This window comes from Balaenoptera musculus, chromosome 16 (assembly GCF_009873245.2).
Source record: "Balaenoptera musculus isolate JJ_BM4_2016_0621 chromosome 16, mBalMus1.pri.v3, whole genome shotgun sequence".
NCBI classification, from domain to species: domain Eukaryota; kingdom Metazoa; phylum Chordata; class Mammalia; order Artiodactyla; family Balaenopteridae; genus Balaenoptera; species Balaenoptera musculus.
The window spans coordinates 4,984,228-4,996,342 of record NC_045800.1 but is presented as its reverse complement, the minus strand read 5'-3'; the positions used below and the strand labels follow the sequence as shown (position 1 = coordinate 4,996,342).

Sequence of the window (12,115 nt, the reverse complement as noted above, 5' to 3'; positions counted from 1 at the left end):
CCAATAATCATGAGGCCAGAAACTGTGTAAATAACTGCTGCCTAGCCTACTAGTAGAATTGTTCAAGTTTCCCAAAAACTCATTCTTGGATGCCGTTGACCATGATTTCCTGTCATTTCTTATGACCTTTTTTTTTTAATGTCACCTGGTTTTCTCTTATCCTGGGAGACCATGCGTGATCCTTCTGGTTTTAGAGAAGCAGGAGCTCTCTGCCTAGGGCACACCTGTCCGGGGCAGTTAGATCCAGTTGGGAGATTTCTGTAGCCCCAGAGGTGTGTTCCTTTGGCCCTGGTGTTTCTGATCCCACAGGAGGCCCTGATAGTATAAGACATCCCTTCACGCTGGCACCAGCAGGAAGGACTTACTTGGTGAGGACCTGTCATTCTGTATAGGAACGTCAGCAAGTGGCCCTCGCAGGGCTGACCAGCTCCAGAAGGTGACCTGTTAGTTGATACGCTCACGCAGGGTCCTGGCTGGGTGCCTGGGGCATCTGGCCTGTCCCTGTCACTGCTGGTCAGTCTCTCCTTAACACCGTCACCTTCATCGTGCAGCTGTGGCATTTAAGATAGTGGTTAGGGAGGATTTTGAAATTAACTTTAAGTAAAAAACCAATCCAAAGGGGATAATGAGCCTGGAGTTGAAGTCACCTAATGTTGCCCAAGGCTTTAATTAAGGTATGTGAATATGTACATATGCTTCCGTGTGTGTGTGTGTGTGTGTGTGTGTGTGTGTGTGTGTGTGTGTGTGTGTGTGTGTGTGTGTGTGTGTGTGTGTGTGTGTGTGTGTGTGTGTGTGTGTGTCTCTTAAGAAAGACTGAGAGGGAGGGACAGGCCCTAAATCACAGCTGACCTGTGCTGTGCTGGGTGTAGAGTGTATGTGTGGCCCTCCTTGGACAGTGCCATAATTTAAGGGCACTACGGCTCTGTCCTGGCGTCCTGAGGAGGCAGCAGGGCCGGGTGAGCATTTTGCAGCCCCCAAGCCAACTGATGCCAGGGTTGTCCTGGGAGGTCACATGAGATCCGTGCTCCAGGGACCGTGCTGGGTCACCTGCCCGTCACAAGGGCAAAATGCAGAGTACGAATAACGAGTTTAACGGGCTTGATTAATATGGAACTGACTTCCCCCCCACCCCCGAATAATTCTGTGGGCCTATAGCAATACAGTCATTACGCTTCACAGATTACCTGTCAGGGCTCCATCTGACAATGACATTAGCAGTTACAAAAAAGTGGGTGGGATGTTTGTCTACTTCATTCAGTGCCGGGAGCACAGCCTCTGAGAACTGACTCGCTGGCCCCTCTGCTTTGTTTTGCTTTAAGAATTGATCGCATTGGGGTTTTTTGCATTTATATGAATATTTATGATTCTTACAAGGAATAAATATCTTTGACTATATGTACGTTTCCCTCCTGTTTTCAGGCTTGAATGGACCACTTCAAAATGCAAAGTAATTGACATTTCTAGAAAATGTTATTAGTGTGTTCATCTATAACTCACTAGTGTTTTTCTGTTAAAGTCTTTATATACATTTTTATTATTATGTCTTCCTTCTAGTGTAAAGTATAATAAATGCATGCTAGTTTCGTAGTAGCCTGTTATACATTAAATCACCCTGAATTTCTGAAATGTTTGGCTTTTTATAGCCCTAAAAGATGCCCGTAGTGTGTATTTATATTTCTAATTAAGACTACATATTACTTTGGTTTCTGCTTCAGATTATTTTTTTAAAGAAAGAGCACATTTTTCTCCTGTAATGGGTACTTTAAGACATACCTAAGCACAAAGTGAAAAAAACATATTCAATTTTTAAATTGTTCCTTCTTTAGTGATTTACAAGAACTCGGAATAACTTTGGACTAGGGAAGGGGATAAATGGAATGCCACAGGGGCTTTGTTTTTGTGAAAATTCATTAATTAGACAAATTTTAATTTGGCTTTGAGCTGAGTCTCTAGGATGCATCTGTTTGTGTGTCTTCTCTTCCCCTTCCTCCTCCTCCTCCCCCTTCTCTTCCTCTTCCCTCTCCCCATCCTTCCCCTGCCCCCTCCCTTTCCTCCTCCCCCTCCCCCCCCCCTCCTGCACGCTGGCATCCATCCAAGGTCAGGGCAGATAACAGGGCTGCCCCCTAACTCATGACCGGCTGGCCCGGACCCTCTTGCCCAGGGTCCCTGATGAAACAGCAGCCAAGTCCAAGGAGGAGAAGCACGAGCCCCCAGCCTCCTGTTCCTCAGGTTCTGTGGGTTCTGCTCACTGCAACAAGGAAAACCTTGTGGCAGTTTTCACTGATGTTGAGACAGCCCAGCCCTGAGATGGGGCAAGAAGATGGGTGTGGGGAGGGGCAGGGCTTCGAGAACCAGCTGCCGCGTCACGCTACCCGCTGACACCTTCCGTGATTCAGCTGCCACTCAGAACACACTTGTTGAACCTCTGAAGGTGTGGAGACCAGTTCCATCTTGGAATCAGAACGTTCCTGACAGACGTATTTACAGAGTGACCGTGTCACGAGACAGGTCTCAACGAGACAGCCTGAGTAGAGAGGAATGCTTACCTACTTATCACCCTCCCTCGAGGTCGCCCAGCCCCGCCACCCAAAACAACCCCCAGGTGGACTCTCCAGACCTTGTGGAGGTGACGAGGTGGCCTTTGAGAGGGACAGACTCCAGCCTTTAGGAGGAGCACTCTCTATGCCCTACCCTGTCGTCCGTTGATGGCCCGTTGTGCACACGACAACCCCAAACGTTCCACGGGGGGAGTCCGGCCACCACCTCCGCCCTCTCAGCACCAGGGGAGGCCGAGAGCCTGGGGTCCCTCTGCTTTGGTCTGGACCCTCTTCGCTCTGGTTCTGCTCATCTCTTGGCTGTGACCTATAGGAGCCAGCTTGGAAAGTCGTGCTCAGGCTCTGAGGCCCCACCTTAATCTCATGCTCTCTTGAATTTTTTTTTTAAATTTATTTTGAATTTTTGAATTTTATTTTATTTATTTTTTTATACAGCAGGTTCTTATTAGTTATCCATTTCATACATATTAGTGTATACATGTCAATCCCAATCTCCCAATTCATCCCACCACCACCACCCCTGCCACTTTCCCCCCTTGGTGTCCACATGTTTGTTCTCTACATCTGTGTCTCACTTTCTGCCCTGCAATCTGGTTCATCTGTACCATTTTTCTAGGGTCCACATATATGCGTTAATATACGATATTTGTTTTTCTCTTTCTGACTTCACTCTGTATGACAGTCTCTAGATCCATCCACGTCTCTACAAATGACCCAATTTCGTTCCTTTTTATGGCTGAGTAATATTCCATTGTATATATGTACCACATCTTCTTTATCCATTCGTCTGTCGATGGGCATTTAGGTTGCTTCCATGACCTGCCTATTGTAAATAGTGCTGCAATGAACATTGGGGTGCATGTGTCTTTTTGAATTATGGTTCTCTCTGGGTATATGCCCAGTAGTGGGATTGCTGGGTCATATGGTAGTTCTATGTTTAGTTTTTTAAGGAACCTCCATACTGTTCTCCATAGTGGCTGTATCAATTTACATTCCCACCAACAGTGCAAGAGGGTTCCCTTTTCTCCACACCCTCTCCAGCATTTGCTGTTTGTAGATTTTCTGATGATGCCCATTCTAACTGGTGTGAGGTGATACCTCATTGTAGTTTTGATTTGCATTTCTCTAATAATTAGTGATGTTGAGCAGTTTTCATGTGCTTCTTGGTCATCTGTATATCTTCATTGGAGAAATTTCTATTTAGTTCTTCTGCCCATTTTTGGATTGGGTTGTTTGTTTTTTTAATATTGAGCTGCATGAGCTGTTTATATATTTTGGAGATTAATCCTTTGTCCGTTGATTCATTTGCATATATTTTCTCCCATTCTGAGGGTTGTCTTTTCATCTTGTTTATGGTTTCCTTTGCTGTGCAAAAGCTTTTAAGTTTCATTAGGTCCCATTTGTTTATTTTTGTTTTTATTTCCATTACTCTAGGAGGTGGATCAAAAAAGATCTTGCTGTGATTTATGTCAAAGAATGTTCTTCCTATGTTTTCCTCTAAGAGTTTTATAGTGTCCGGTCTTACATTTAGGTCTCGAATCCATTTTGAGTTTATTTTTGTGTATGGTGTTAGGGAGTGTTCTAATTTCATTCTTCTACATGTAGCTGTCCAGTTTTCCCAGCACCACTTATTGAAGAGACTGTCTTTTCTCCATTGTATATCCTTGCCTCCTTTGTCATAGATTAGTTGACCGTAGGTGTGTGGGTTTATCTCTGGGCTTTCTATCTTGTTCCATTGATCTATATTTCTGTTTTTGTGCCAGTACCATATTGTCTTGATTACTGTAGCTTTGTAGTATAGTCTGAAGTCAGGGAGTCTGATTCCTCCAGCTCCGCTTTTTTCCCTCAAGACTGCCTTGACTATTCTGGGTCTTTTGTGTCTCCATACAAATTTTAAGATTTTTTTGTTATAGTTCTGTAAAAAATGCCATTGGTCTTTTGATAGCGATTGCATTGGATCTGTAGATTGCTTTGGGTAGTATAGTCATTTTCACAATATTGATTCTTCCAATCCAAGAACATGGTATATCTCTCCATCTGTTGGTATCATCTTTCATTTCTTTCATCAGTGTCTTATAGTTTTCTGCATACAGGTCTTTTGTCTCCTTAGGTAGGTTTATTCCTAGGTATTTTATTCTGTTTGTTGCAATGGTAAATGGGAGTGTTTCCTTAATTTCTCTTTCAGATTTTTCATCATTAGTGTATAGGAATGCAAGAGATTTCTGTGCATTAATTTTGTATCCTGCAACTTTACCAAATTCATTGATTAGCTCTAGTAGTTTTCTGGTGGCATTTTTAGGATTCTCTATGTATAGTATCATGTCATCTGCAAACAGTGACAGTTTTCTTCTTCTTTTCCAGTTTGTATTCATTTTATTTCTTTTTCTTCTCTGATTGCTGCGGCTAGACCTTCCAAAACTATGTTGAATAATAGTGGTGAGAGTGGACATCCTCGTCTTGTTCTTGATCTTAGAGGAAATGCTTTCAGTTTTTCACTGTTGAGAATGATATTTGCTGTGGGTTTGTCGTATATGGCCTTTATTATGTTGAGGTAGGTTCCCTCTATGCCCACCTTCTGGAGAGTTTTTATCATAAATGGGTGTTGAATTTTGTCAGAAGCTTTTTCTGCATCTATTGACATGATCATATGGTTTTTATTCTTCAATTTGTTAATATGGTGTATCACAATGATTGATTTGCATATATTGAAGAATCCTTGCCTCCCTGGGATAAATCCCATTTGATCATGGTGTATCATCCTTTTAATGTGTTGTTGGATTCTGTTTGCTAGCGTTTTGTTGAGGATTTTTGCATCTATATTCATCAGTGATATTGGTCTGTAATTTTCTTTTTTTGTAGTACCTTTGTCTGGTTTTGGTGTCAGGGTGATAGTGGCCTCATAGAATGAGTTTGGGAGTGTTCCTTCCTCTGCAATTTTTTGGAAGAGTTTGAGAAGGATGGGTGTTAGCTCTTCTCTAAATGTTTGATAGAATTTACCTGTGAAGCCATCTGGTCCTGGACTTTTGTTTGTTGGAAGATGTTTAATCACAGTTTCAATTTCATTACTTGTGATTATTGGTCTGTTCATATTTTCTGTTTCTTCCTGGTTCAGTCTTGGAAGGTTATACCTTTCTAAGAGTTTGTCCATCTCTTCCAGATTGTCCATTTTATTGGCATAGAGTTGCTTGTAGTAGTGTCTTAGGATGCTTTGTATTTCTGCAGTGTCTGTTGTAACTTCTTTTTCATTTCTAATTTTATTGACTTGAGTCCTCTCCCTCTTCTTCTTGATGAGTCTGGCCAATGGTTTATCAATTTTGTTTATCTTCTCAAAGAACCTGCTTTTAGTTTTATTAATCTTTGCTATTGTTTTCTTTGTTTCTATTTCATTTATTTCTGCTCTGATCTTTATGATTTCTTTCCTTCTGCTAACTTTGGGTTTTTGTTTGTTCTTCTTTCTCTAGTTCCTTTAGGTGTAAGGTTAGATTGTTTATTTGAGATTTTTCTTGTTTCTTGAGGTAGGCTTGTATAGCTATAAACTTCCCTCTTAGCACTGCTTTTGCTGCATCCCATAGGTTTTGGATCATTGTGTTTTCATTGTCATTTTTCTCTAGGTATTTTTTGATTTCCTCTTTGATTTCTTCAGTGATCTCTTGGTTATTTAGTAACATCTTGTTTAGCCTCCAGGTGTTCGTGTTTTTTACATTTTTTTCCCTGTAATTCATTTCTAATCTCATAGCGTTGTGGTCAGAAAAAAGATGCTTGATATGATTTCAATTTTCTTATATTTACTGAGGCTTGATTTGTGACCCAAGATGTGATCTATCCTGGAGAATGTTCCATGCACACTTAAGAAGAAAGTGTAATCTGCTGTTTTTGGATGGAATGTCCTATAAATATCAATTAAATATATCTGGTCTATTGTGTCATTTAAAGCTTGTGTTTCCTTATTAATTTTCTGTTTGGATGATCTGTCCATTGGTGTAAGTGAGGTGTTAAAGTCCCCCACTATTATTGTGTTACTGTCGATTTCCTCTTTTATAGCTGTTAGCAGTTGCCTTATGTATTGAGGTGCTCCTATGTTCAGCACATATATATTTATAATTGTTATATCTTCTTCTTGTATTGATCACTTGATCATTATGTAGTGTCCTTCCTTGTCTCTTGTAACATTCTTTATTTTAAAGTCTATTTTATCTGATATGAGTATTAATACTCCAGCTTTCTTTTGATTTCCATTTGCATGGAATATCTTTTTCCATCCCCTCACTCTCAGTCTGTATGTGTCCCTAGGTCTGAAGTGGGTTTCTTGTAGACAGCATATATATGGGTCTTGTTTTTGTATCCATTCAGCAAGCCTGTGTCTTTTGGTTGGAGCATTTAATCCATTCACATTTAAGGTAATTATCAATATGTATGTTCCTGTGACCATTTTCTTAATTGTTTTGGGTTTGTTTTTGTAGGTCCTTTTCTTCTCTTGTGTTTCCCACTTAGAGAAGTTCCTTTAGCATTTGTTGTAGAGCTGGTTTGGTGGTGCTGAATTCTCTTAGCTTTTGCTTGTCTGTAAAGCTTTTGATTTCTCCATCGAATCTGAAGGAGATCCTTACCGGGTAGAGTAATCTTGGTTGTGGGTTCTTCCCTTTCATCACTTTAAGTATATCATGCCACTCCCTTCTGGCTTGTAGAGTTTCTGCTGAGAAATCAGCTGTTAACCTTATGGGAGTTCCCTTGTATGTTATTTGTTGTTTTTCCCTTGCTGCTTTCAATAATTTTTCTTTGTCTTTAATTTTTGCCAATTTGATTACTATGCGTCTCGGCATGTTTCTCCTTGGGTTTATCCTGTATGGGACTCTCTGCGTTTCCTGGACTTGGGTGGCTATTTCCTTTCCCATATTAGGGAAGTTTTCAACTATAATCTCTTCAAATATTTTCTCGGGTCCTTTCTCTCTCTCTTCTCCTTCTGGGACCCCTATAATGCGAATGTTGTTGCGTTTAATGTTGTCCCAGAGGTCTCTTAGGGTGTCTACATTTCTTTTCATTCTTTTTTCTTTATTCTGTTCTGCAGCAGTGAATTCCACCATTCTGTCTTCCAGGTCATTTATCCGTTCTTCTGCCTCAGTTATTCTGCTATTGATTCCTTCTAGTGTATTTTTCATTTCAGTTATTGTATTGTTCATCTCGTTTGTAATTCTTCTAGGTCTTTGTTAAACATTTCTTGCATCTTCTCAATCTTTGCCTCCATTCTTTTTCTGAGGTCCTGGATCATCTTCACTATTATTATTCTGAATTCTTTTTCTGGAAGGTTGCCTATCTCCACTTCATTTAGTTGTTTTTCTGGTTTTATCTTGTTCCTTCATCTGGTACATAGCCCTCTGCCTTTTCATCTTATCTGTCTTTCTGTGAATGTGGTTTTTGTTCCACAGGCTGCAGGATTGTAGTTCTTCTTGCTTCTGCTGTCTGCCCTCTGGTGGATGAGGCTATCTCTCCCTTGAATTCTTTCTGGCAGGATGGAAACTATTTAATTAGGGCCTACCTGGGGTGTGGGGGGAGACGATACGGACACCATTCTCCTCCACTTGCCTTGGTGCCTTTACCCTGTCTGACCATTTCATGCCCACTAGTGTGTGGGCTTCAATCACTCACTTGGTTTCTCATGGTTTTGTAAATTGATTGCTACTGTTAAGACTGAAATGTACTGCCAGACTTCAGTAACATCATCTTTAGTGCTTCTTAAACAGTATTAACTTACCTGGCTTCTCTTCCTGTGTTCTTGATTAGTAAGATCACCGCAATTACAAGCTGTTCTTCAATTCAGTGACATTTAAAAAAAAACTGTCAAGCCCATTTTGAAGACCAGTGCCTTTATGTGTGAACTTTTCCTGGCCCTTCCCCTGGGGTGTTATTTAATGAATGTCATTGTTTCCAGGGGAAAGTTTTCATTTACCGAGGGAAGGAGTATGAACGCAGGGAAGATTTTGAAGCTCGGCTATTAACTCAGTTTCCAAATGCTGAGAAAATGAAGACAACATCTCCACCAGGCGACGATATTAAAAACTCTGCTGGCCAGTGTATCCTTTCAGACAACCATGTCGGATATAAAATGATGGTGATGTCGTTTGGTTGGATGGTTGGGTGTACGTGGGACCTTGCTCCTGGCTGATGACCACTCTGCCTTATGGTCCTTAACCCCTTTGACCTTCAGATATTCAGTGCTTCACAGTAAAGCCCAAACTCGATTTGCCCCCTAAATTTCACAGGCCCGTGTCAGAGCAGATTGTAAGGTAACATTTTCCTTACCCAACATGAGGGTGGTGAGAGGCGTACTCAGATCGCTTCATAATTTCACGTCTCGGAGGGTGGGTGTCAGCCTTTGATTAACTTTTCAGATGCTCTTTCTGTTTACTTCGAAAAGCAAGGGAAGCTAATCACGTTCAGCATCAAAGAAGGGGGAAGGAAGATGTGAACAAGTGTGGCCGGGAGGGTGCAAGGCTGTTCCTTATACCCGAGATGGGGAGACAGGGGAAGTCAGGGGGAGAAAGGGGTACTCTGGGCTCCTTTTGAGCCACCAGGTGAGAGACCCCCTGTAGACCTTTTCTCCAGGGCTCAGGCCCTGCCCCTCACCCCACAGATATGAGTCTATGTGCCTGTGGTGTGGCCTGAGCATTTGGATCCCAGAAGGCAGGAATAGGGATTCAGACATTTGCTCGTGATGGAGAACCAGGTGGGGGATGAGAAGAAGCCTTCACCCCTACAACAGGGTGATTACATAATATGGGATTCGGAGGTGGATTTTAAAACTCACAGGCCAACTGTCCAAATTTGAGTGAGATTTTATGCATCTACATTGAATTGCCCCTGACTTAGCAGTGGTGTAGAAACACCTACACTAGATGTCTCTTTGATATGAAGAATTTTCTTTTCTATTTGATCCATGTACTGGTGAAAAACAACTAACCTCTTTGATGGCCTAATAATGCTCAGATTCTGCTTATTTTATATCCTGAAGTTTGGTGGATTGGGTTCTTCTACAAAATTCACTACCATTTCTTTAACCTTTCATCAGCAAACATGGGAAATAAACCAGGACTTGGTTTATTGATGGATGATCGCTTTCATAAGGCTTAGATTTTAAGTTTTGCAACATTTTTTTCTCAGAGAGGCATTAAGCACTAGTGAACTGTAGTGTATGCTCAGATATTTCCCTTTGATGTGGGGTGCCCACCTGTGTTTCAGTGCAGGGGGGTGAGTGAGCCTCCCAGCCTGCCTCTGGGATATGCGTGAAACCCACCCCCTCCCCAGGGGAGGAAGGTACAGTCTCCATCTTATATATGCCACCCTTGGTGGTTGCCAAATCTGCCTTTTGTAGATCTGAAGTTAAAGTATGCAAGACCTTTTAAAAAATAAGACATATTTTTAAATGTTTAATAACTTATTAGATTAAACTATTTAATAAATTAATTGTTGAATTATGAATTCAAATTTTAAATAATAAACGCATAAATGGAGAATGAAGGCCTTTTTCCCCTCTCCTTTGCTTCACCTTTTCTGTTTTTGCCGGTTTCACTCTTACTCAGCATCTCTTCTCCCTTGAGCGTTGTCAGGGACAGGGAAGAGGCAAAAATTCAAGGTAATTTTTCCACCTGCCAACGTCTCTCTTCTGAGGCTGGCGGGGAAAGAAAGCCCAGCTATCGCTCCAGGTCAAGGCTGGAGATGTTTTAAGGGATGCAGTGACCTATAGGGAGACCGGATCCTGTGTCTAAAAGCAAATCGGCTGCTTTTCTGGTTAAATGTCTAATGATTTCTCTATCTCTGTACAGTTTTTACAGAGTAAACGAGGTCCAGCGATTTGAATATTCTCGTCCGATCCGCAAGGGAGAGAAAAACCCAGACAACGAATTTGCGGTAAAAAAAAAAAAACCACCCCCAAACTCATGTCACCACTAACAAAACTGCGCATGGAAAAGTGTGTTCTCAAAGGCTCCCGCAGTGCAGGATTGAATGCCTTTGTGTGTTATGTGCAGAGATCCTAGCATATCACCCATTCAAATTTAGTGAAATGAAGACCATTTCACAAACAGTATCACTAAGGTGCTTGTGATACTGTAAGAAGGTAACTAGTGCTTTGAGAGTGTTTCCGTGCTCGGAGCACACTTGCTTCCCTCCTGCATGTATCTGAGTCTTCCTCTGCGCCCCGGGTCCTGGAGCAGGTGCTGGTGTCTCAGTTATAAATAAGCTCTCGGAGGTGCCGAGTGCTTACATGGCTCTCTGCAGGGGACAAGCAGTCAGGAGGTGAGTTGGGCTCACTATCCAGTGCCCACACCTGAACTTCACTGTGGCACAGTACGCCGGAACAGGGTCCCCACGGGCACAGCTGAATAACAGGCCTCATTGGATGTTGAGCAGTATCCCGGACCTCTACCCACTAGGTGCCAGCTAGAGCCTCCCCGGTTGTGACAGTGAATCACAAATGTTTCCACACATTGCTAAACGTCTGTGCCTTGTTGAAGGCACCGCATTAGAGTCATAGAAATGTTGACACAGATTCTTGTAACCTTTTAAAAAATATACATACAACTGGTTTAATGGATTCCATTTCGGAAAGGCATGAAATAAAGCATGGCTTTTTTATTTTTTAATTAATGAATGAATTTATTTTTTTGAAGTAGAAAAGAATAGCTTTATTGCTTTACCAGGCAAAGGGGGCCACAGTGGGCTAATGCCCTCAAAACTGTATGTTGAAAGCATAGTTTTATTTATTTATTTATTTTTTTTTAATGTTAACGTTTCTCTCTCCTCCTGCCCTGAAAAAACCTCCTCTGGAAATCCCTAGATAGACCCATATTTCAAGGTGGCATTAGCCCCAAGGACCCCTGGCGGGGACCTTGTCTGCAGGTCTCTGGGGGTGCAGGGGGTCAAAGTTGAATTAGCACCATGCTGCTGGCCCAAAGGGAAGCCCAGAGTACTTGCAGCAAAGCTGCCTTCCACCCACCCTCCCTTCAAAGCCCTGTTTCCTATAATCTTTTGATCCCCAGGGTGATGTCTGTGAGTCTCCAGTCACAGCCCCTGAAAGGCCCTGCCCTTCCCGAGCCCAGTTTCCTATGTGTCAACTAGGATCTTGGAGTCGGGAAATTCTAAGGCTGTCCCCAGTTTCGTCACTGGCTCTTTCAAAACCAAAACCCTACTTCTTGGTTAGTGTGGCATCCTGAACCTGTTTGGTGACTGCTTGCACTGTGGCACCGTCTGCAGTGGTGAGAGAGGCAAGGCCCCACCTAGACACCCACACCGGGGCTGGGCTTTCGGAGCCGTCTCTGCTCTGGTCATCACAGCAATCACTCTGTCATTTATGTAGCACCCTGGCTGCAGGGTGTATGGGCAGTTCTTGAATTTCCCTCAGGCCTCTCACGTCTCGCGGCGATGTAGGTTCTTACACTGTGAAGGAAGAGACACAAGGAGGTCGAGCAAATTGCCGACAGTTGCGCAGCCATTCGAGGCAGAGCTGAGAATAAGCACGGCTCCTGACGCCGGAGCTGCGCTAAACCTTGGAGGCTGGGCTGTTTCTAAAT

At 42.5% G+C, this 12,115-nt stretch overlaps 1 protein-coding gene across 2 annotated transcripts in view; it reads left to right on the top strand.

Annotated features, from left to right (window-relative positions):
- The window catches only part of DOCK1 (dedicator of cytokinesis 1), a 530,116-nt gene that overhangs the window by 482,350 nt on the left and 35,651 nt on the right, over positions 1–12,115 (top strand). For both annotated transcript variants that reach the window (XM_036828289.1, XM_036828290.1), the window contains exons 41-43: positions 8,479–8,620; positions 8,755–8,833; positions 10,370–10,454. In XM_036828289.1, coding sequence (XP_036684184.1) covers positions 8,479–8,620; positions 8,755–8,833; positions 10,370–10,454 — 306 coding nt within the window. The remainder of the gene's footprint in view (positions 1–8,478; positions 8,621–8,754; positions 8,834–10,369; positions 10,455–12,115) is intronic.